At 42.8% G+C, this 26,211-nt stretch overlaps 1 protein-coding gene across 2 annotated transcripts in view; it reads right to left on the minus strand.

Annotated features, from left to right (window-relative positions):
• Positions 1–25,549, minus strand: part of HTT (huntingtin) — a 167,589-nt gene extending 142,040 nt beyond the window's left edge. The window contains exons 1-2 of one of the 2 annotated variants that reach the window (XM_058301329.2): positions 25,175–25,549; positions 8,779–8,862 (exon numbers count right to left, since the gene is read on the minus strand). In XM_058301329.2, the coding sequence (XP_058157312.1) occupies positions 8,779–8,862; positions 25,175–25,386 (296 nt within the window). In that variant the 5' untranslated portion in view covers positions 25,387–25,549. The remainder of the gene's footprint in view (positions 1–8,778; positions 8,863–25,174) is intronic. The other variant, XM_058301330.2, reaches the window with a different exon arrangement.
• Positions 25,550–26,211: the final 662 nt, after the last annotated feature.

Genomic DNA, 26,211 nt, shown 5'->3' on the forward strand with positions numbered 1-26,211 from the left:
GACCATTTTTAGCCCCAGTAATATCCTTGTCCACTTTGTCTGATGTTAATATAATCAGTCTAGTTTTCTTTTGATTAGTGTTAGCACGGTGAATCTCCTTTTCTTTTAACCTATTGTTGCCTAATATTTAAAATGGGTTTCTTGTAGGTAGCATATACTGAATCTTGCCTTTTCATCCATTCTAGAGCCTCTGCCTTTTAGATTTAATGTCTTTATTGTAATGACTAGGCTATACCTACCACCATACTATTTGTTTCCATTTGTCTAATACTCTCTGTTCCCTTTTTTTTCCTTTTTTTTTTTTTTTTGGATTATTTTTTATGATTCTATTTTATCTCCTTTTTGATTTATTAGCTATAACCCTGTTTTCAGTTGTTGCTCAGTGTTTACAGTATCTTTGATTTATTGATAACCTACCTTAGTGATATCATGCCCCTTCACATACAGCATAAGAAGCTATACAGAATTGTATTAGTTTCCTGTGACTGCAATAATAAACTACCACCAATGGGTGGCTAAAACCAAAGAAATTCTCTCATGGTTCTGAAGGCCAGAAATCCAAAAGCTGTATCAGTGAGCAAAATCAAGGTATCAGAAGGAGGGGAGAATCCATTTCCTGTCTCTTCCAACTCTGAGAGCTGCCAGCATTCCTTTGCCTGTGACTGCACCACACCAATCTTCAAAGCCAGCATCTTCAAATCTCTCTCTGTTCCGTCTTCATAATCACCTTCTCTATATGTGTGTCACTTGAATAACCCAGGATAATCTTTCCACAAGATTCTTAACTTAAAATCACATCTGTAAAACCCTTTTCCTACATAAGGTAACATTTACAGATTACATGTATTAGGGGTTAGGACCTGATATCTTTGGGGGAGCCATTATACTACCTATAAGAATATTTCCATTTCTTCTCTTCCAGCTTTTATGCTCTTGTCATACATTTTACTTCTACTTGGTATAAACTCCAAAATACATCATTAGAAATTTTACTTTAAACAGTCATTATCTTTTCTTTATTTTTATTTTTAAAAAATACATAGATCACAAAAAAATGTTAGTTAAAAAAATATAGGAGATTCCCATATGCCCCACTCCCCACACACCCCCCCCTTTTCCCACATCAACAACTTCTTTCATTAGTGTGGCACATTCATTACATTTGATGAATACATTTTGGAGCACTGCTACACAGCATGGATTATAGTTTACATTGTAGTTTACACTCTCTCCCACTCCATTCAGTGGGTTGTGGCAGGATATATGTCCTGCATCTGTCCATGCAATATCATTCCCATTATCTTTTTTTTTTTTTTAAGATTTATTTATTTATTTCTCTCCCCCCTTCCCTACCCCCACCCTGCCCCGGTTGTCTGTTCTCTGTGTCTATTTGCTGCGTCTTCTTTGTCCGCTTCTGTTGTTGTCAGCAGCACGGGAATCTGTGTTTCTTTTTGTTGCATCATCTTGTTTGTCAGCTCTCCATGTGTGCAGCGCCATTCCTGGGCAGGCTGCACTTTCTTTCATGCTGGGCGGCTCTCCTTACAGGGTGCACTCCTTGCGTGTGAGGCTCCCCTACATGGGGGACACCCCTGCATGGCACGGCACTCCTTGCGTACATCAGCACTGCGCATTGGTCAGCTGCACACGGGTCAAGGACGCCCAGGGTTTGAACTGCGGACCTTCCATGTGGTAGACGGACGCCCTAACCACTGGACCAAGTTCACTTCCCGCCCATTATCTTTTAAAGAGACTAAAAATAAGGGGCAGGGGGGAGTCTTTCATGTGTATCTACCATAGTTGCCATTTTTCATTGCTCTTCAAGCCTGTGTTGCAGATCCAGATGTTCCAGCTGGTAATATTTTCCTTTACCTGAAACACAATTCTCTAATACTTCTTACAAAGGTGATCTGTTAGACATATATTATTTCAGCATTTGTAGGTGTGGAAAAAGTATTTCACATTTGTTTTTTGAGGGAGACTTTTGCCAAGTACGGAATTCTTTCTTTCAATACTTTAAAGATGATGCTCCACCAACTTCTGGTACATGTTGTGTCCATTAAGTCCCAGTCATGCTTATCTTTGTTCAAATTGGATCTTTTATCTATGTTCTCTAATGAACAAATTCAGTATTTTCTCTGGCTTTCTGAACATACGAAGTACAGTTATAGCAGCTTTTTCTTTTTTTAGATTTATTTTTTATTTATTTCTCCTCCCCCTCAGTTGTCTGCTCTCTGTGTCCATTCACTGCGTGTTCTTCTGTGACCGCTTCTACCCTTATCAGCAGCATCGGGAATCTGTGTTTCTTTTTACTGCGTCATCTTGCTGCGCCAGCTCTCCATGTGTGTGGCACCATTCTTGGGCAGGCTGCACTTTCTTTCGCCCTGGATGGCTCTCCTTATGGGGCGCACTCCTTGCGCGTGGGGCTCCCCTACGCGGGGACACCCCTGCGTGGCAGGGCACTCCTTGTGCGCATCAGCACTGCACATGGGCCAGCTCCACACGGGTCAGGAAGGCCCGGGGTTTGAACCGCGGACCTCCTATGTGGTAGGTGGACGCCCTATCCATTGGGCCAAGTCCACTTCCCTACAGCAACTTTTCTAAAGATTTCGTCTACTAACTTTACCATCTGTGTAATTTCTAGGTCAGTTTTTATTGACATTTGCTATTCTGAATCACGTTTTCCTGCACTTTGCAATCCTAGTAATTCCTGATTGGATGCCAGACCCTGTTAATTTTATCTTGTTAGGTGCTTTGTATATATTTTTGTATTCCTATAAATATTCTTAAACTTTGTTCTTGGATGCAATTAAAAGTTACTTTGAAAAGGCTTTGCTTTTAATCTTTCTTAGGCAGGATCAGAGAATAGCTTAATCTAGGGCTTAGTCCTATTACTGAGGCATAACCCATCTGAGTAAGCTATCCAATGCCCCACAAACAATGAGGTTTTCCACTCTGGCTGATGTGAATAGGAACTCTTCCTGGTCCTGCGCAAGGTTCAGCAGTTGTTCTTTCTATCATTTCACACAATCCTATTCCCAGCCTTGGGCAGTTTCTTCACAAGTGTGTGCTCCTCAGAACTCAGCTAAAGTCTGTGGGGGGACCCGCAGCAGATCTCTAGAGCTCTCTATGAAGCTTTCTCCTCTCTGGCCTTCTATCATACAAGCTCTGGTTACCTTGACCTCCCCAGGCTACCAACTCTGTCTCCTCAACTTGACAAATCATCAGACTCTGGCTGGGTTTTCCCTCTTTGAATCATGGCCTGAAAACTCTCTCCAGGCAGTAAGCTGGGGAAATCATGGGGTTCGTCTCATTAGTTTCCTATTTTGGGGATGACTGTTTTTCACTGCCAGAAGCCCAATACCTTGAAAATCATTGTTACATACATATTTCCATTTTCAATCATTTCAGGAAAGAAGGTAAATCATCCCTGATATTCTTTCTTGGTCAGAAGTAGAAGTCTTTAATAATTTTTTTTGACATGCTGTTAATGTATTTTTCTGAGTATTAAATATAAATATATCTCTGTCATCTTTTCACTATTGACTAGAATTCCCTTGTGTAAATGTATCTTAATTTTTCATTAAGATTATTTTTACTTTTCTAATGGAAATACCAGCACCACACCAAAAGATAAATATCTAGAAGTAAAACTGCTAAAGTCAAACACTGATGACTTTACAGGTTGCCAAACTGCCTTCTAGGAAGGTTTTATCACCTTTGACCAAAAAAAACCTTGAGTGTTTTCTTTAATATCTGCCAACTTGACAGATAAAAATGATCTTATTTTTGTTTGAGTCTCATTCCCCTGATTACTAGTAAAGTCAAACATTTCCCATAGGAAGCACTAAATAAGTGTTAGCTATTATGTTTATTGGTCCATTCATGTTTTCCTTTCTAAACTACCTTTGCATGTTCTTTGCCTATTTTCTGATTAGAATGCTTGTCTTTATTTTAATGATTTATATTGGTTCTTTATATAGGTTATGAAACCTTTGATACATATGCTGATAATACCTTCCCAAGTTGGATTTGCTTCCAATTTATTTAAGGTGGTTTCTTTTGTTTTGTTTTAAAGATTTATTTTTCATTTCTCTCCTCTTCCCTGCTCCCCTCCCCCCCCCCCCCCCCCCCATTGTCTGCTCTCTGTCCATTTGCTGTGTATTCTTCTGTGTCTGCTTGTATTCTTGTCAGGGGAATTGGGAATCTGTGTCTCTTTTAGTTCCATCATCCTGCTGCGTTAGCTCTCCGTGTGTGCAGCACCACTCCTGGGCAGGCTGCGCTTTTTTCGTGCTGGGCGGCTCTCCTTACGGGGCGCACTCCTTGCGCGTGGGGCTCCCCTACGCGGAGGACACCCCTGCGTGGCACAGCACTCCTTGCACGCATCAGCACTGTGCGCATCACAAGGGTCAGGAGGCCTGGGTTTGAACCCTGGACTTCCATGTGGTAGGCAGATGCTCTATCCGTTGAGCCAAATCCGCTTCCCTAAGGTGGTTCTGACATACTGAAGTATATTATTTTTAGGTAGCCAAAACAACTTTTTCCTTTATAGCCTTCCTCAGCTTATTATATTCCTTCTTGAAGTAATAATTTCATTTTTTCACACTGAGGCAATTAATCTTATGTTTGTTTACAATACGAAGGAGGGACAGTTTTCCCCTTAAAAAGTTAGCTGGTTATCTTAACCATTTATTCAAAATTCCATCATTTCCTTACTAAAATGATATCTTTATAATAAATTTATACATACAAATACATACACTTTTCTGACTTTCTATTCTATACCTGTTTTGATGTCCTGCCACTACTTTAATATCATGTATACCAGTTCTCACCATTTTATTGATGATTTCTAGATTTTCTCTATAACATATATGCATTTATTTTTGCAGATGAACTATAGAATCATTTTAACAAGTTCAAAAATAACTCTACTGGAATTCTTTCAAGATTATATTAAATATAGTTACATAAATTAAATTATATAAGTTAAATTATATTAAATTTGTGGGTTAATTTAGAAAACATTCAACTTTATGATATGAAATCTTCCCAGCTAGGTAGAGAAACAGTCCTCTTTATCTTTCAGGGAAATTAATACCAAGTAGTCTTTATGTAGTTTCCACATTTTTTTTTTCTTTAAAGACTTATTTTAATTAATTATTTCTCCCCACCCCCTCGTTGTTTGCACCTGCTATGTGCTTTGTCTTTAGGAGGACTGGGAACTGAACCCAGGACTCCAATATGGGAGGGAGGCACCTAATCGCTTGAGCCACACCTGTTTCTTGCTTTACTGGGTATCTCATTATGTTTTTCCTTCTTGTTTCTCTTGTTGCATTATCTTGCTGCACCTGCCCACTGCATCAGCACACTGTTTTGCTCATTTTGTTTGTTTTTTTTTCCTTTTAGGAGGCACCAGGAACCTCTGCTTCCTTCTCTGTTGTGTCTCTTATTGTTTTATTTCTTGTGTGTCTTGTTGCATCATCAGTTTGCCACACCTGGCCATCATGCCTGCCCACTGTCTTCTTTTTTCTTTTTTTCTCTCTTATTTCTCCCCCCCGCACCCCCATTGTCTGCTTTCTGTGTCCATTCGCTGTGTGTTCTTCTGTGTCTGCTGTATTCTCATTAGCGGCTCTGGGAGTCTATCCTGGGACCTTCTGGAATGGGAGAGAGGCAATCATTTTCTTGCTCCACCTCAGCTCCCTAGTTTGCTGCATCTCATATTATCTCTTCTCTGCGTCTCTTTTTTGTTGTGTCATCTTGCTGCATCAGCTCTCTGAGTGGACAGCTCCACTCCTGGGCAGGCTGCTCTCCAGTGTGGGGGTTACATGCCTTGCTCAGGGGCCACTCCTTGCGTGGGGGGCACCCTTGTGCAGGGCGACACTCCTTGCACACAGCAGCACTCCACGTGGGCCAGCTCACCACACAGGCCAGGAGGCCTGGGTATCAAACCCTGGACCTCTTATATGGTAGGCAGAAAGAAGCTCTATCTGTTGAGCCATAGCCACTTCCCCCCGCTGCCTTCTTCAGGAGGCACTGGGAACTGAACCATGGATCTCCCATGTGGTAGGTGGGAGCTCAGTCACCTGAGCCACAGCCACTTCCCACATATTTCTTTTTAATACTTCAGAATTTTATTTTTGGGCGCTATTCTGAGTTGGATCTTTAATCATTATACTTTCTAACTGGTTTATACTGACATATGGGAAACCTATGGATTTTTATAAATTTTGTATATTTACCTAGCCACCTTATCAAAGTACACTGCTTGTCTAAGAGGTTGCTTAGATGAGGGTACCTACGTATTTCCCAAAGGATGACTGTTAATAACAAATCCCCAGGTCTCACCCAAATAGAAAGTATATGTGTGTTTTGGAAGAAGGCAATGAGGTATCTCCCTCACTTTATTTTTAACAAGTCTTTCAGGTAATTTTGATGCTTATCCACATTTAGGAACAGTAACTTAGACTACCAAATTGAGAGCTGAAGTAGACTATGTATTTACAATATATATGAAGTTTTAGATGACTTCCCCTATTAAAAACTTCAAAAGTTGTCATTTAAATAACTTCACTGGAAACAAGATCAGTATATCAGAAATGCAATTTAAAAGTTCCAAGGAGCAGATATGGCTCAAGCAGTTGAGTGCCTACTTTCCACATGGGAGGTCCCACGTTTGATTCCCAGTGCCTCCTAAAAAACAAACAAACAATAAACAAAAAACAAGCAAACATATGAAAGAACAACTCTGGGGAGCTGATGTGGCTCAGTGGTTAAGCTCCAGCTTCCCAAATACGAGATCTGGGGTTCAATCCCAGACCCTGGTACCTCAAAAAAAAAAAAAAGTTCTAGAAACTTAGTTATATTCAGGAAGAGATAATTAGAAATAGTCATCAATAAGATTTCATAAAATACTGTATTTATATAACATATCCACTTCAGCTCTCCAAGCAGAAATTTCTGCAAAGAATGAAGAGCATCTTAAAAGAAACCTGTTCTTGATCCAAAGGAACCATGGATGACTTCTCAGGCTCCAGGAAATACCCTCTCAGCATGCTCCTTCATAGGGCAAGAAACACAATGAACTATCAGCATTAACATCACTCCATAAAAACAGAAGAGATATACTAATGTAAAAACTGTCACCAGTTACTCTTTTGATGTAAGATGACCAAACTGAACCACAAATCAATCTTAAGATCTCTCAACATATTTTACTAATACGTGGAATCTGAACTGACATTCATTGAGAACTGTTAAGAAACAAAACTGACAAGAAACAAAATGAGAGAGATCGCATTTTCTTGGTCAATAAGCTCCTGTCAAGGAAAAATAATGTTCTTTGAGACCTGGATGGTGAGATCAGACAAACATAGTTGTACTATAGTAGTAGGGAATCAAATGCATGTCAAGTACTTAAAGTTGTTTCACCTAAAATGATAATTCATAGAGCTAGACAAGGTCCATCACAGCAGAATATATTTGTCCCTCTTGGTAGTTAATGAATCATCTAGGTAGTTCTTTAGTACTTTCACATTATCATTTTATCCCACAAGAACCCTGTAATTTGGAGTTTCCATTTCATAAATGAGGCAAGAAAGGTGCAAAGAAGTTAAAACTTATTTAAAATCACTCAACTTATAAGCAGTAGAGATGGAACTGAAAACTATTATTTTATTTTTAGTATAAAATTGTTTTCTACGAGAGCATGCTCACTTAGAATTTTACATTTTTTATTTTAAGGACATATTTTCATTTGTTTAATTTTCTTTTCACAACAATTTTATCAATTAAGTAGAAACAGAAATATTTCACAAATGAGGGAATGAGATAAGCTAAAATGAAATGCTGAATGTGAAATCACTTTGGAAGTATTAAATACAAATGCAAAGTGGTATTAAAATAAGTGACTCAATCAATCAATCAATAAGTGAATCACCAAAAGATATTTCTGTCAGTACTGAACTCAAGATTATTTTTCTCTGAGCTGCTTCTAAGGTTAGCAGGAGCTCTGCCCAGCTTCTAGTAGAACAGCATTAGTTATTGATTCCGAGGGAAAGAAAAGCAAAGAAAGAAGCATTTCACACATGCCCATCTGTAGAACAGAATTCTGAAATCATAGGTGCATGTATTACCTCACCCTGTTAGGAAGCAGGCCTAAAACACTGCGCCATCCACAGCTACCAGGAGCAACTGTCAGAAAGACAGACAGTTTAAAGCAGAGAGAATAACAAGAATTAGCAAAGAGCGACAAGAGAAGGTGCTACTAATTCATACCAGTGAGAAAGATCAACCAAGAGCAGGAGACCTGGAGTCAGCTCCCAAGACCCCACTATCCCAGAGAGGATGTGGGGAGGCACTGGCCACCTGGGGGTACAGGCATTCCTAACAGGGCGGAAAAGTAGCAGAAAACTGACAGAAAAACTAATAAGCAACACAGTAACTGTACAGTCTCATATTGTGCCAATTATTGCAATAAGTCTAAAAACATAAAAGATGACTTTGAAAGAATTACACAGTTACCAAGAGTGCCAACTGACCATAAACATGCTGTTCAACTATCATAATAGTTACAACTGTACGTGAGATTACAAAAAGGAAACATTGGTCATTACAGTGTTTGGGTGTCTCTGATGTACAGCCAGAAAGATGGGAAAATCCTTATTTTAAAGAATTTCTTTAAAAGTTTTCAGACAACAGAGGATACAAAGAATATTCTTGCCCATTAGGATTAAAAAAATATAATTTCTGTTTTCTCTAGAAAGTTCAAAGTACAGTTACCTGAGAGACTGTGCCACTATGTTTTCGCATATTGTCAGACAATGATTCACCCGGTCTTTCTTGGTTGTTAAGAGTTCTTTCTTTCTATTAAAAAAAAAAACAGAAAGAAAGGAAAGGAAAGGAAAGCATATTTAATTATCCACTCCATTTATCTCTACACATCATTCAGCATTCAGTTAAATATGCACTGACTGCTATGTATACACCCATTTTATTCCATGCTGGGGGCCTGGGTGGGGGGGCAGGGGCAGGACTGGGAGACACAGATGAGCTCGAGCTAAGCATTTCAGACTATACCCCCATAGAAAATTACTAAAGCAGCTTATTTTCCTCATTTTTGACAGAAGGAAAAACTGAAGTACAGTATCACACAGAAAGGAAGTGACGGAGCCAAACTTAAAACCCTGGTTTAAATCTACCCTGTATTTCACCAATTCACATTCAGTTTCACCTTTTTCCACCTGTTAACATCCCAGGAACTTAGATGCATCTTACAACTGATTGCATATCGTAGTTTAATTAGCAACTTGTTTTCTTTCTCAGTACATGGTACACCATAGTACATAAGATAATGGTGTAGATTACAATGGGTGGGGTATTCAAGTTAATGAAATATAATAATACCTATTATTTATACCAGACTGCCTCCATTCCTCCAAATCACACTGTTAGTTGATAGCAGTCAGAATACTGCATAGCTCTCATACCCTCTATTCCATACAAAATAAGGTATAAACAACAGTTAATCATTTCCATGTCCCAGAACAGCAGGAAATAAGCCTGCTGCTCAGAACCGTCCCAGAAGCCTCCTGTTAAGACTTCTCCGCCAAAGAAAAGGAGATAAAAAATAATCTGGGCAAAAAGATCAGACCAAAGATACTTCCTTCCCACCCAAACCTATGGTCTCCAATGTCTTCACGGCAGGGAACATCAAAATAAAGAGGAATGACCCAAAGGGGAAGCGAAAAAAACAAAGCAGAACAAGCAGGTTTAAGCACTATGCCCACAAAAGAACTCTGGTTGTGGCTATCGTACAGGGAAACAATTCAACCAGAAGGCTACTAAGTTTTTGAGGGAATCTTGTTAACCAAAGAAATCAGAAGTCTAACCCACAAACACCTGTAACTACTTAATCCTTAATGCAACCCTTGGACTCCAAAACTGTGTTTGAGGAACAGGCTACTGAAATTGTGGAAATCCAGGGAAGGCACAGCCTACCCAAAGGCACCTCAGAAATGACAGGGAAGGATAACAGGCAAGGAAAATCTCTGAAAGTCACAGTCAGGGACCTGGAAGAAGAGATGGGTAGTTTTAGGCAGCAAAAAGAACCAGGGTCTAAATGAGAAACCTCTTACACAGCAAGTGGAGAGGAGTCTCCCAAAGACTGCCTGGTAAGAGTCCACCACTACTTCAGGCAGTGAATGTGCGTGTCTTTCGTTTGTCCTTTCCCTTAAAAGGACTTCTATTGACAAGTAAGTTATGGCAGACTGCTAGTCATCCACCAAAACTCTATTTTCCCCTTCCTGGACACATGGTCTCCCTGATAGAAGCAACATTTCCTAGCCTCCTTGTAGCTAGATATGGACACGTGACTCAGATCTCACCACTGAAGCGGGAACATAAGTGATATATGGAATTTCTGCCTCACTTGCTTGCCCTGCACTTCTCCCCTTTTGGAACACTTTTGATTATACAGATGCAGACAAGAAGTAGAATCTAGTAGTACACCAAGAAAGCAGGATTTGGGGTCCCTAAAGGACTGTAAGAAGCAGAGGTCGTCGTCCCCCTCCACTTCCCATCTGCATGAACCATTCACATCAAAAGTGCTATGACAGAAACAACCTAATGTCTTTATACCTGGTGAATGGTAAACAAACCATCCAATGGAATAGCACTCAGCATTAACAGAAAGCAAGCCACTGATTACTCTCAAATGCATGACACTAAATGCGAGTAGCCAGACTCAAAGATTACTTCATGTATGATTCCACTTACAGGCTGCTCTGGAACAGGCAAAACTATAGGAATAGAACACTGATCAGTAATTTCCATGGGGAGGGACTGAGAACAAAGAGGCATGGGGGAATTCTGGAGGGTGACAAAACTGTTCTAAATCTTGATTACAGTAGCACTTAAAATGGTTTAAGCATTTGTCAAAACTCATATAGAACTATAAACTAAAAGTGAGCATTTTTCCATATGCAAAGTATACCTCATATAAAAAAGAAAGAATTACTAGGAGAATTAAAATGCTTTCTTCTTTAAGCCACTATATTAAATTTAAAGCCTCTGTAACAACAGCTTAGATTTTACCCTTAGGTAATCATTAAGAAAATTAAAGGTCACTGACCATTTTAAGCATTTTAGGGAGAAACTAACTCATGTTCCTATTACTATTCTATTTCCAAAGTGAATATATGTCCAAGGCCATAAATGGACTGATTGACACATCTATCTTCCAACTGCAAGCAATGTGGTTGGTCCATTACACTAGTATCTAAAAAGACTCATTAGGGAGGTGACAATGGGAGAAAGAAAAAAAAAGGCTGAAAACACTGAACTAAGTGAATCCCATACCTTACCAATGGTTGGAACAGAAATATTTATGATCTGAGTTTGTCAGCCAAGTCAGAGTGTCTAAGTAGAACCTTCACTCCTGTGGAGTCTCCTCCTCCCAGCCAGAAAGGTAGTGAGTAGATGATTCCTGGCAAGACCCTTAGCTCTCTGCATCCAATCTTCCCCACATGTAACTGAAGGGGCTCAGCTGACTTACAGGAGGTTGGTAAGTGACTTGTGACGGACCAACCCGGATGAACTGGTCTTGGTTATGGCTGTCCTAGGGAACAGCATGGAGAATGATTCTTTGAGGACATAAGTCTTCAGTAACAAAGACTGCTTACTGAATTCTTCATGGATGGGGGAAAAAAGGTAGCCTCAACAAGATGATTCCCAAGATCCCTTCGAACTGTAACATTCCAAAAGTTTTTGAAGCAGAAAAAGCCACCAGGACTTAACAAGATAGCACCATACAATGCTGAAAGCAGCATGTCCATATGCCAGTTATTTCAGTGATTAAAAACTACAGTGCAGAGAAGCAGACTTGGCCCAAAAGATAGGGTGTCCACCGACCACATGGGAGGTCCGTGGTTCAAACCCCGGGCCTCCTTGACCCATGTGGAGCTGGCCCGTGTGCAGTGCTGATGCACGCAAGGAGTGCTGTGCCACACAGGGGTGTCCCCCACGTAGGGGAGCCCCACGCACAAGGAGCGTGCCCCATAAGGAGAGCCGCCCAGCGCGAAAGAAAGTGCAGCATGCCCAGGAGTGGCGCTGCACACGGAGAGCTGACGCAGCAAGATGACACAACAAAAAGAAACACAGATTCCCATGCTGCTGATAAGGATAGAAGCAGTCACAGAAGAACACACAGTGAATGGACACAGAGCCCAGACAACTGGGGTGGGGGGGAGAAATAAATAAAAAATAAATCTTTAAAAAAAAAAAAAACTACAACGCAGGATTCCAATGAGTGTTATCACTCAGTAAAGCATCTAGGGGATAACAAAAGAGGTCGTAAAAAAAAAAAAGGCAACTGCTTCACATAATTTACCCATATCCCTGACTAGGAAGTGGCAAGGCCTTTGTGTCTCTCCTTATATATGAGATCAACAAAAAGAATACAGTTAGCAGTGAACAACATGATGCCACTCGCAGGACCTATCACCTTGAGCTTCTTTCACAGGACCGACCTGTGCTGCTGCCCCATGCCTGGGCCTGAGCCAAAGTTTATCAGAGAGTAACTATTAAGGACAGAATATCCATCTCACTCAACAAAATACAATTGCATTATTCTACTGTTGGTTGAGTGCAGCTCCTCCTCTAAGCGCCTTGGGGAAAGACTGCCTGATTCCCCGAGGTGCCCTTCTCCAGCTCGGTGCCCTTCTCCAGCTTGTCGGCACCTCTCTCCCACACCATTTGGAAACCGTCCCCTTGATGACCTCCCCAAGGGACTACAGCCTCACCAGGAGCAGAAGGGCATCAGGTCTTTACTACTAGCCTTGAGCGTAACACCTATACTTTACAGGTGTTTCATAATTAGCTAATTATGAAACAAGTAAGTAAACATTTTCTTTAGCATAATGGAGTAAATACATCTTAAAATTGACTCAAAAGTGCATGAGTCAGTTTTACAAATAGGATTCAGAAGATAAACTGTTACAATTCCTCACTTGAAACTTAAGTTTCCAGAACCAAGAAGAAAGGTAGAAACAACAAAGCTTTAAAAAGAAAACTGTGAAGCAACCCCAAATGTACTTAAATTCTACAGACTAAGTAATTCAAGCCATAGCTTGCAGAACCCCTCAGACTATAATTAAAATATTATCAAAAGTCCTTTTTTTTAACCCTTCAATGACTCTTATTATCAAGACTTTACTAGCAAAAAGAGGACAGTATACTTTCTATAATGATCAGCTAAGAAGAAAATATGTATTTTAAATTTATCTTCTTATCGCATCCAAAATCATTCTTCAACAATGCAAACCCTTTTGGGGTAAAAACAATCTGGCATAATATATCTACGTTTTAATCTTTTCCCATTGTAGTAGACAACCCTGGAATCATAGAATTCTGCAGGTAGACGTTCAGTCTTCAATGGTTGCAAGTCTGAGTACTTTTAAAATTCAAACAGTAATTATTACATTTCTTATTTTGTGTGAGAAGCTCAAAAGGCAAACCATCTAATTGCTACCAAAACACCCTGATTTTGCTCCACTTTTCTTAAGCCCACTGTTACTTCTAACATGATTAAATGTGTCTATAATATGACACATTATGTACTATAAGAATTATACAGTTTTTCTGTATTAAAGTCATACTCTCAAAATACCAACGTAAAATGCAGTGTAACCAAAATCTTATATAACAAATAAATATCTATTTTATCACATTGAAATATAACCATAAAGACTTAACCCTCAGACAGCCCAATGAAGAGACATATCAGAAAATGAGGGGGGGGGGAAATACTTTTCAGAACTGTGCACTGAAACACTAAGGGAACTACCAACAATCTAAATAGAAAATAGCACATCTATCACAGCAAGGTGCAAAGGTCAGAAACTGGTCTAACAAGGTCCAGGACCATTTGGCCCTGGCCACCTATCCAGCCTCAAGCTCCAGTGAAGATTCCCCAACTTTCAAGGAACTCTGGTCATTCAAAATAACTCTCTGTTATTTTGGTCCCATACCTTCAAACTCTGAGTTATTGTATATTCTATGGTTCCTGCCTGAAACACTCTCAGTTCTACCTCATTTTGTCCACATTTTCCAAGCAAACTTGGAAGTTTAAGAAAACTAGATTTCTTTCCCCCATGGAATTTAATTAAATTAAATGAATGATAATTGACAACACTGTTCTACATGAACAGTAAGTATGAAAATTAAAGTGTAAATGGAACACCTGAAAGCAGGAACTGAACAAACAGGTCCAGTAAGATCAGCAGTGGCTCTCCCACCACTTTTGGTAAATGGAGTCACTTTAACTTCACTTCAAAATTAAAATGAGTAAACCTCAGTCAAGCTCCCCCACTTGTGTAATGAATCAATCAAATACTGCACAAAGCACATATTTCTAAGGAGGGGCATTTCAAGGACTCTAGAGTATACAACAAAACATTAAAAATTTACCAAAGAACTAATTCTAAAATACATGATGTCAAGCCCTCTCATCATCTAAATACTTTTTATAGTTATGTTATTTTAAGGTTGTACCTGAAAATGTGATTCCAGATTAGGGAAGGGGAGGCAAGACAGAGACCTGGACGACCCCAGAAATTTAAAATAACCATCTTACTACTTTCTTGCTATTCGTATTTCCAATTACTTCATAAAGTCATTTTAGTGTCTGGGTCTGCTTACCCTAAGGTGGTGGGGGAGGGCATGACAACGGAATCTCAGAGGCTGTGTCACCTGCAGGGGGAACAGGGCCGGGATGGACCAGGCAGGGTTCTAGGTCTTCTGACTCCCCTCAACTGTTCTTTAAATTTCATCAAGAACAACAGTCACATGACAGTTTTCCTAGACAAGTAGGACTTTTTAAGAAAGATTTTTTAAAGAAAAGAATCCATTCATTTTAAAGAAAAGAATCCAAAAGTAGTTAGTTCTACTCAGGACAAATGGGGCAAAAAAAGCCATTCTGAAATTATTTTTCATACTATATCAAGTACAGGTGGCTTATTAGCAAAGCATGCCTAGTTTGACATTGAGAACATTTATATATATAAACTATAATGGCTTAACACTTTGTCAAAAACCATAGTTTTTTTATGGGTTTTTAAAAACTTTTATTCTGGGAACATATAAAATCACAGTATTTTAAGGAGCAACCTATTGAGGCCTTCTGAGTCGCAAGTATCTGGGTGCAACACCACCAGCATCACAGCAGGTAGGGACAGAGCAAGGCTTTATAATTGCTTCTCTCCCCCTCTGACGCTCACTCACTTGTAAAGGACTCCAGTCATCCAGGTTAAGGTCCACTGGCTCAGGTGGCCCCCCCTTAACTAAGCAGCATCCTGAAGAGATCTTATTACAAAGGGTCCACACCGCCAGAACGCAGACCACACCAAGAACACACCCAAACTGGGGTCACCATTCAACCCACCACAGCAACCCCCACACATACTAATAGTGGAGAAACGCATTCCACACATGCACCCTCACACACAGGATTTTTTTTAAGGGCAGAGGAGGAACACTACCTAATACAGAGAAAAGAACAACAGTTTTTCTGAAACTGTGTTAGAAGACTTAGATATCCATCATGTGGAAAAAGTAAACTAGAACACTATCTCACAATATAAACAAAATAATCAATTCCAGTTAGACAACAGACCTAAATGGGAAAGAAAAATCAATAAAGCTTTTACATGGGAAAATACTTCATGACTTCGGTATAATGAAAAATTTATCAGGGGAGAGGGCTGAAGGAAGATGACAGAATAGGACACTCCATGAATCAGTCCTTCCACATAAACAACTACTGAACTGCAGAACAATTTTGACATTCTGGAGACTAGTGGATATTACTATCTACCTGAACTATTACTTCACACCACCAAATTGGCTAAAATTTAAGTTCTCACAGTATAAAGTATTGTCAATAATAAAGGGGGACAGTGAGAACTCTTAATATATTGCTAATGTGAACGCAAACTGGTACAACCACTTGGAAAAGAGTTTGACATAATCTGGATAAACATACTCTACGACACAGCAAATCCACTGCAAGATGAAAACTGCACCCATGTACCAGGATACAGGACAGGAATGTCCACAGCAGCACTTCATAACCTGAACTTAAAGTCCAAACACACAGCAATGGGAGATTAGAAAAAAAAATAGTGGTATATTCATACAATGGAGTATTATTATAGTAGCCAAAATGTACAAACTACAAATTAATGAGTAAAGTGTAAAACATAAAGTTGAACCAAAGAAGCCAGACACACACATGCATGGGTGTATATACGTGTATAGGTGCAGCTGCACGATTCCATTCACATGACATGCAAAACCAGACCGTTTAAAGCAGCACACGCACGTGCTTCAGCCAGGGATGAGGAGCCGCTGGCTGAGGCTACTTGGGAGCTACCTCTGAGTTAAGGATGACATAGCTGTTCCTGGTGGTGAATGTCTGAACCAATGGGGGCCCTTTAGCAAGAAGGGAGAGGAAAACAGGTTTTGGACAGGCAACAGCAGTGTCTGCGGTGCTCCCCCAAGGTTCACATGGGTTGGTCCCAGCCAGTCCAGGTGACTCCAGGAATATTCTGGGCAAGGAGACTAAAAGAAGAAACCAGCTTGCTCTCAGCCTGTGGGTGATGCTGGTCCACAGAAGCAGTGCCAAGAAAACCACAAAGAAGCAGAGCCAGAGACTGGAGTCCAACTCTGGAATCTGACCTCCCTCCAGATTTTTTGTAATGTGAGATGATGGATTTCTTTGCTGTTGGACCTTCTTAAATCTGGATTTTCTGTTCCTTCACAACATCCTGACAGATATAGCACTGGGCCATGACAGGGAGCCCTGAGGGTTCTAGGGTGGGGAGAGCAAAGGGGTGGCCAGGGAGTGAGAGTGGACTCTGGGAAGTGGTGTGCAGAGGCTCTGGAGCAGGGGACCCTGCAGTCAAGGCCGGCAGCATGAGGAGGGGAGACTGCCTGGGATGGCAGCAGTTGGGGAAAGAGGGACAAGGATTCAGTTCAGGTCAGGACTACATCCCAGGGCCCTGTGACAAGGGGGAAGGGTTTAGTTTTCCGAAAGCAATATACCACAAATGGGCTGGCTTTTATACTGCAATTTATTAGCCTACAAGCTTACAGTTCTGAGGCTGTGAAAATGTCCAAATTAAGACATCATCAAGATGGTACCTTCTTCCTAAAGACCAGCTGCTGGCGATCCTGGACTCCTCTGTAACATAGCATATTAGTCAGCCAAAGTGGTGCTGAGGCAAAATACCAGAACTCTGTTGGCTTTTATAAAGGGTATTTATTTGGGGTAGAAGCTTACAGTCACAAGGCCCCAAAGAGTCCAACTCAAAGTTGCTTCCTCACCAAACTCTGCTGCCACGTGTTGAAAGAAGATGGCAGGCAATGTCTGTGAGGGTTTAGCCTTCTTCCCAGCATCTTCCAAACTCAGCTGTAGGCTGGCATAAGGCTCATCTTCTGCCCCAGGGTTTGTTTCTTTCCTGGCTTTGCTGCTCTGGTCGCTTCACAAAGTCAGCTGCAGAAAATCAAGCTCATCTCTTTTCCCAGGGCCTCTGCCATGTCTATCAAGCTGTCTCTCTTCCTTTGCCATGTCTTTTTTCTCTGTGTGTCTACTTCCCTGTGAGAGTCTGTTTTATCAGACGCAAGGGGGCTGGGACTCAACACTGAGTCACACTCTAACAATGTGGTTGAATCAAAGCCCTAATATTAACATAGTTAATCAGATGTCTCAGCTGAATCTAATACAATCAAAGGGTTATGCCCAGAGCAACAGACCAGTTAACAAACATAATCTATTTCTTTTTGGAATTCATAAATAATACTAAATTGCCACACATGGCAAGGCACATGGTGGTGTCTGCTGGTCTCTCCTTTCTCTTCCTGGTTTCTGTGCTTCCACCTTCTTGCTTCCATGGCTCTCTCTCTTTATCTGAATTTCATTCTCTCAAAGGACTCCAGTAAGAGAAATCTTCAGCCTTCACTGAAGTAACCTAACCAAAAGGCCCTATTTACAGTAAGTTTATACCCACAGGAATGAATTAGCTTTAAGAACATACTTTTCTGGGGTCTATACCACCACATGGAGAGTGACCTTTCCAACAGACAGCTCCTAGGCTGATCATCTCTAAATGCAGACTCTTCCTGGTCTGTACAGCACTTTCTTTTTCCTAGTAGTTTTCTCATCTATTTATTCACTGGTTGAGACATCTGCTGCTCACTGATATCCAGGTGTGCCTCCACAGTTCCCAGCCCCTGCCAGCTCTGTGGCACCATGTGACTGGTTCTGGTCTGGAGAGTGGAGTGTGCGTGGAGGTGGTCTATATAAAATCCTCCACACCTACTTCCCCACTACGGTGGACCCCCAAGCCCTGCATTGAGATGGCGGAGCCTCCTTTAGCATGGGTCTCTGATCAACTTTGTAAAGCAGAGCCTGGCCAACCTCCTCTAAATATGTATTGTGAGAAACAGACATCTGTTGTGTGTATCACAGACACTTTGAGGTTAACTTGTTACTGCCGCATAACCTAGTCTTCCCTGATTAAGACATTCCAATCAAATATAAGTTCAAACACGAGGGCTTGGTCTGATTTTTCTTTTTTCACCACCATTCTCAGCATTTGGAACAGTCCACTCAAATAAATATTTGTTGAATGAAAAAAAAAAGTTCACTTGTGTGGAAAAGTTATAAAGCGATGACTATAAAATGAGGCCAACAGTCTCCTCTCCATGAAACGGGATGGGAATCAGGAGGCAGCACTAAATGGAGGGAGTTTCTGGAGGGTTAGCAATATTCCATATCTTGACCGGACGGTGGTTACAAGTACCATACGCTCTTCTGTACGTAAATTTCACAATAAAAAGATTAAGTTTGTAAAGCATGAAGCTGGTAAATAAATAGGAGAGAAAAGCTTTACCTCGAAAAGCAAAGGTAAAAATTATGTAAAGAATTTTGTTAGGTTTAACGATATATAGGTTATAATTCCAACTATTCATTCAACAAATATACACTGAGAACTTAATATGAGCTAGACACTCAGGATTCAGCAGTAATTAAAGTAAAAACTCTGTCCTCATATAAATTACATTCTAGGGGCAGGAGTCAGACATAGAAATATCTAATATGTCAGGTGGTGGTAAGTTTAACAAAAACAATGCCAGGCCAAGGGAATGGAATAGAACATTTCATCTGATTTAGTCCTCATAAGAAGTCTAGGGTAAATACTGTTCATATTATTATCCCTATGATACAAGAAGACTGGGGCTCAGAGAGATGAGTATCTTGTCCCAAATTACAGTTAAGTGGCAGAGCTGAAAATCAAATACAGGGCCATAAAAAAAGGAAGGAAAAGAAAGATGACTACTGTGAAAATATATATTAAGGTTTTGTTTACAAATAAAAATGTTATTTATCAGGGGAACCAAGGCCTAAGATTTCTCCATTCTACAGTTTGCATCATAGCAAAGGGTCATTAAAATAGAGCCTTTCTTACTACTGATTTAACTAAAACAGTAGCAATTACTAATAGAAGTGAAAGTCTAACCCCATCTGTTTATGTTAAATGAAAAAAGCTAGATATAAAAGGCCACATATATGATTCTATTTATATACAATATCCCAAATAGGCAAATACATCAAGTCAGAAAGTAGATTTGTGGTTGTCAGAGGCTGAGGCTGGGGAGTGGCTGCTAATGGGTACAAGTTTCTATTTTGGGGAAATGAAAATATTCTGGAATTAGGTGATGGCTGCACAACCTTGTGAATATACCAAAAACCACTGACCTGTACATTTTTAAATAGTGAATTTTATGATATGTGAATTATATCTCAATTTTTTAAAATCTGCAAATCCTATCAGATATTCCTCCAAAAAAAATCCAGAATCTGACTTCTCACCCCCAACCCTGCTGCAATCAGTCTCCCCAAGCCACCTACACCTCTTGTCTTGACCATTTCAAGAGCCTCCCAACTGTGTCCCTCTTCGGTTTGTGATGCAGCCATTCTTTTCATTGAAATTTTTATTGAGACAACTAGATTCACATGCAGTTGTAAGAAATAATAGAGGTCCCATGTACAATTTACCCAGTCCCCCCACAATGGTACTACTTTGTAAAACCAGAGTATATATCACAACCAGAACCTGACACAATCCACTGACAGAGTTCGTTTTACTCATTCCTCTGTGTGTGTGTGTGTTTAGTCCTACAGTTTATCACATGTGAGTTCCTGTATCTACCACCACAAAGTCAAGATACTCAACATTTCCATCACCACAAACAGCCCTCGTGTTCCCTTTTAAAACCACATCTACCTCCCTCCCACCCCTCTGTCCCTAATCCTGGCAACCAGTAATCTGTTTTCCATTTCTCACACTGTATCATTTCAAAAATGTTGTATGAAGAGTCATAAAGTATGTAACCTTTAAGGATTGACTTTGTCCACTTAGCATCATTTCATCAAGATTCATCCTAAGTTATTGCATGTATCAGTAGTTCATTCCTTTTCATTGTGGAGTAGTATTCCATGGTGTGGATAGACGAGGTCTGTTTAGCCATTCACCTGATAAAGGACATGTGGGCTGTTTCTAGTGTTGGGCTATAATGAATAAAGCTGCTATAAAGTTTCATATACAGGGAAGCGAATGGGCTCAAGAGACTGGACTTTCGCCTACCACATGGGAGGTCACAGGTTCAGTTCCTGGTGCCTCCTACAGGAGGCGAGCTGGAGTGGCAGGCAGGTATGGTAAGCTGATGCAAAAAGATGACACAACAAAAGAGACACAAAGAGGAAAGACAATGAAAGACACAACAAACCAGGGAGCTGAGGTGGCTCAGGTGATTGAGCGTCTCTCTTCCACATGGGAGGTCCCAGGTTTAGCTCCCAGGGCCTCCTAAAGAGAAGACAAGCAGACACAGAGAGCACAGAGCAAATAGACACAGAGAGCAGACAGCAACCGCAAACAACGGGGCGGTGGGGCGGCAGGGCGGGGGTGGTAAAGGTTTGAGTACAGGTTTTTGTGTGAACAAGTTTTCATTTTTCTGGAATAAAAGTCTAAAAGTGCAATTGCTGGGTCACACAGTAAATGTGTGTTTGTTTGTAAGAAACTGCCAAACTGTTTTCCAGAGTAGCTCTACCATTTTACGCTCCTGCTGGCAATGTATGAGTGATCCACTCTCCAAATCCTCACTAACATTTGTGGTCAGAGAGGTCTGTTAAAAACATAAACCAGATCACTTGTTTCATCACACAAGCAATCCATCTGTTCAGAGCAAAATACAAAATCCTTATATCGGCACGCAAGGCCCTAAGAGACCAGCCCTCCCTAGCCACCCTATTTAAAATTAGACCCCCTCCCCACACTCTCTCTCTATCCTCATTCCCTGGATGACTGTCCACAGCACTTACTGCCATTCAGTATGCTCTGTGCTTCACCTATTTCACTTGTCTGCTTTCCCTCACTAGAATGTGAGCGCCATGAGGGAAGAGGTTGTTAACTGCTGGATTCCCAGGTCTAGAACAGTTATCTAGCACATATCAGGCATTCAATGAATGTCAACTGAACAAATGATTGAATGAAAAGGTAAAGCTGCCCTAGGAGGAAGCCTCTTTGCCCATCGCCTTACGCACTTCTTCCTGTCTGGACCCCAGATATGAGACCTACGGGCATAACAATCATATTTTACTTATAAAATAGCAAGAATGAGGACAAGGGCTTGCAAGCTAAGTACAACAGCCTGGGCCCCTGATCTTGCTGCTGAACTTCTGCAGACAGACTTCTGTTTGTCTTATGATAAACTTTCACCTGTTTAAGCTACTGCAGCAGGGTTTTCTGTTACTTGCCGTTGAATGCAATCCTGATAATGCCAACTACAGCTAAATTAGGTTATGCTCACCAGAGTTCAACAGGCTCTTTGGCTCTTCCTTGGGAATTCATCACTTCTCACCTTGCCTACTACCTACGCTGACAGAACCACCACTGTCTCTCACCTGCAAAAGCCTCCTCTCTGGTTTCCCACTTCTGCTCATGCTCCCTTCACTCAGTTCTCAGCCAGTGTTCATCTTAAAATGGAATTCAGATCATGCCACTCCTTTGATTAAACCCTCCCCAATTAGAATAAATGCCAGCACCTAAAAATCCACCCACAAAGAAGGTCCTACTGGTCTATATCATTCCCTCCACCTCTCTGACCTCACCCAGTGCACGCAGCCAATATAACCACCTCACCATTCCTCAAGCAGGGGCTTTCTTCCCTCTGCTTGGAGGGCTTCTCCACATACATCTTCACTGCTGAATCCAGGATTCTCTTCAGATCTTTACTCAAAAGCCACCAGCCCAGTCTTTCCTGGACACCTGACTTAAAATATCCCCATCTTAACCCTGACTTCTCCTAATTCCCGCCCCTACTTTAATGTTCCTCCATTTATCACTAAAACACTGTACATTTTATGCATTTATCTTATTTACCATCTACATCGTTCACTAACATAAAAGCTTCATGAGGGCAGATTTGTCAGTTCACCACTATAGACCTGTACCTAGAACCATTCCTGGCAAACAGATGCTCTATAAATATTTATTGTTGAATGAATAAAGTCAGGGAAAAACTAAGTAAGGGTCTGAAAGAAAATGAGAAAGTGCCCAAGATAAATTTCAATTACCTCATAATTACTATTAACCCTTCTGAGCTGGGCCACTCCACCACTCCAGCCCGCCCAGAAGCCAGCATCCTGTACACAGAGCAGTGAGCAGGCACTCAGGCACTGCAGCTGAAGTCCACACAGGTCTGTACACGGCAGCTCCAGAAAACAGAGCAGGAGCCATAAAAATAGATATTTTCTAAACTGTTTTTGGACAATCTTTGGGGAAGCATCTAAACAGAAATGCCAATATCCAAACTTGTGAGCAGAGGCTTCCTACTTTCTCAACAACAAAGTACACAGAATGTGTTTATTTTGTTCTATTTAAAATAACTATAATTAAACCCAATGCCACCTGATTTCAGAGCATGCTAAGAGCCTTTAAAAGTTACTATTCTAAAATACTTTTGTTTTCAATAATTTAGAGTCTATCTTAATATACACATAGATTATATCTGGAAGGTCACACAAGAAACCAACAGTGCTTGCCTCTGGGGATGGAGAGAGGTACTTAGGAGAAAGGAATGGGAGGAAAGTATTTTAATTATTACCCTTCTGCAATTTTAAAATTATCATATTAAGGTATTACTTGTGCAAAAACAACAGATTAAAAATTTTAAACATATCAATCTGTATTATCTTAAAATAATGAAACAAAATCTACTTGGTCAGCAAGCTTCAGAAAGATAACTCTTGACACCCATATTTTGAAAATAAGCAAATTCAAGTTATTTCAAATCAGCAGAAGAAGCAGAAAGCATATTTTTAGATTGACCAAGTGTTCCAAAAAGCTACCAGAGGCAGCAGTATGCTCTTCCTTCCCATCCAGGACCTAGCTTAAGTGCTTCCTGTGTTTACACAAGACACAAGCAAGTGTGAACTTCCATGACACCTAAGGAGGCAAAACAATAAAGGTCGGGAATGGATATGACCATAAATTACTTGTTGTAGAGATAAGTAAAACTGTTTCAGTTTCCCTAGCTATCCAAACAAGTTTTTCACATCTTAGAAGAAAAAACTGATTTACTTCTAAATTTTATTGTAAGGAATAAGCCACTCCCTCATTCCCCACCCCTATTCCACCCACCCCCACACACACCCTCAGTTTTTTGTTAAACTCTCAGGACACAGAAAGGATCATATCAGAAACAGAAAACACAAGAAAACGTCACTAAAAATGAAGCAGTGAGATTCTTTTAGGGGTTGCTTCTTCAACACGGTCCCTGTTAAGTGCCATCTTGTATACTTCCTAATCAGAGATGAACGGCCCGGAGGTGGGAGGAAGGCCTCAACTGCAGAGCACTCCCTCACTCCTGCTGCTCTCTAAGAACACCAAGACTTCCAGGAAGAGTCCTTGGATGGTATTAGAAGGTGCTACTAGTTGTCTCTCTTCTTCTGGTTCAGAAATTCTCCCCACTCACAAGCAGCAGAGACCCCGGGCTTTCAAAAAATACCAATTTGTCAGCAAGGAAGCAAAACAGGAGCTCTTTCCCTGGATGCCCAAGACGTCCCGGAGTGCACAGACACCCCGTGTTCTACCCAGCCTGACCACGACGCTGGTGAAATGGTACACCTCACTCCTTCCCCAGCAATTGACCTCGCCCTCAGCGATGCGTCCTGTCTGTGTCCAACACAACACAGGCAACTCTTCCTACTATTTAAGTCCATTTTATTATTTCTCATTTGTTAATAATAACTCATCTAATTAGCTCATCACTTACTTGGCAACCACCATTTATTCAAATCCCTGCAGACCTACAAATGAGCTTAGATAAGCGAATCTCTTCGGCGATGCTGAAAACCGTGTTACTACCACTGCGACTCGCGAACTAAGGGGACGCCCTGCGAACCGGGAACAGTCTCGAGCCAGGGGCTGTTTCAAGCGCCACTTTGAAAAAGAATCTCCCATTGGGCGGCGTCCTCAGGCCCCCCCTTCCCCAAACACTCCTGCCTGAAAGCATTATGTCATCCACCATCCCCACGCCACTCCAGCGCCAAATCCCGGCCCTTCTCGAAGTCTCCGGCGCCCCCAACCCTTCTCCAAGTAAGAGGAAACCCGACAGGACGCGGCCTGCAGCCCTCCAAGTGCTCAGCACAACACGGGCGCACCGCGCCCGTTTCTGGGAAATGCAGACAAACAAGTTCTTTCCCTAACTCTTGGCATGTCGGAGAAAACCAAAGGATCGGGGCCGTGGCTCCCCTCGGTGTATTTGGGAGGGACCCCAAGGACTCCCCACCTCCCCTCGCAGAAGGACGGAGACCCCAGGGAGGGAGCCCGTGGGGGGAGACCGCTCAGGGCGACCCGGGGTCCGCACCCGGCTCTCCCAGCAGGAAGGGGCGAGTCTCCCTCTCCCGGGAGCTGAGCGCTGCGCGGCCTGCGAGGCTGCCGCGGGACCAGGGCTTGGCGGGCTACACCGACGCCGCTGCCCCCAAGCCGCGGCCCGGAGGTCCCGCCCCGGGAAGGGAGGCTGCGGCGGGCCCCGCGCGCCGGACCGCGACACTCACGGTCGGTGCAGCGGTTCCTCGGCCACCGCCGGGCCGGGCGGCGGCGGCGGGGGCGGCGGCGGCTGCGTCTGAGGGGGCGCCTGCAGCGGCGGCTGCGCCTGCGGCGCTGGCTGAGGAGGCTGAGGCGGCGGCGGCGGCGGCTGCTGCTGCTGCTGCTGCTGGAAGGACTTGAGTGACTCGAAAGCCTTCATCAGCTTCTCCAGGGTCGCCATGGCGGCCTCCCGTCCCGCGGGGCGGCCACCGGAACCCTGGGCCCGGCTCGCGGCGGCGCGGCGCCACTCAGCAACCGGGTAATGAATGGGGCTTGGGTCCGCCGACAGAGGTAAAGCGGAGGCGCTCGGCCATCTTAGAACCGTCCCGGCAGCCCCCGCGGCGCCCTGCGTCCCGCGACGCAGCCCGGCGGAGGCGGGGCCAGGCTGGACGACATGATTGACACTCGGGGACCGCAGCCTCTGCCAATGGCCGGCCCCGGCGCCGGCACGCCCCCCACGCTCGCAGACGCGCCCCAAGCAGCCGCCCCGGCCCGCGGCTCCCAGTGCCCCGCCCCTGCAAAGGCGGGGCCCGGCTCGAGGGGGCGGGGCGAGAGCGAGGAAGGGGCGGGGCGCATCGAGAAGGGATGGAGGGACGGAGGGGGGAGCGGAGGGAACGGGGTGGGAAGGAGAGGGAGGGAGGAGGGGAAGAGGGCGGGGCGGAGGGGGGAGCGGAGGGAACGGATGGGAGAGGAGAGGGAGGGCGGAGTGGAGGGGGGAGCGGAGGGAACGGGGTGGGAAGGGGAGGGCGGGGCGGAGGGGAAGGGGGCGGGGCGGAGGGGGGAGCGGAGGGAACGGATGGGAGAGGAGACGGAGGGCGGAGGGGATGAGGGCGGGGCGGAGGGGGGAGCGGAGGGAACGGATGGGAGAGGAGAGGGAGGGCGGAGTGGAGTGGGGAGCGGAGGGAACGGGGTGGGAAGGGGAGGGCGGGGCGGAGGGGAAGGGGGCGGGGCGGAGGGGGGAGCGGAGGGAACGGGATGGGAGAGGAGAGGGCGGAAGGGAAGACGG

This window comes from Dasypus novemcinctus, chromosome 1, assembly GCF_030445035.2.
Source record: "Dasypus novemcinctus isolate mDasNov1 chromosome 1, mDasNov1.1.hap2, whole genome shotgun sequence".
Lineage (NCBI taxonomy): Eukaryota > Metazoa > Chordata > Mammalia > Cingulata > Dasypodidae > Dasypus > Dasypus novemcinctus.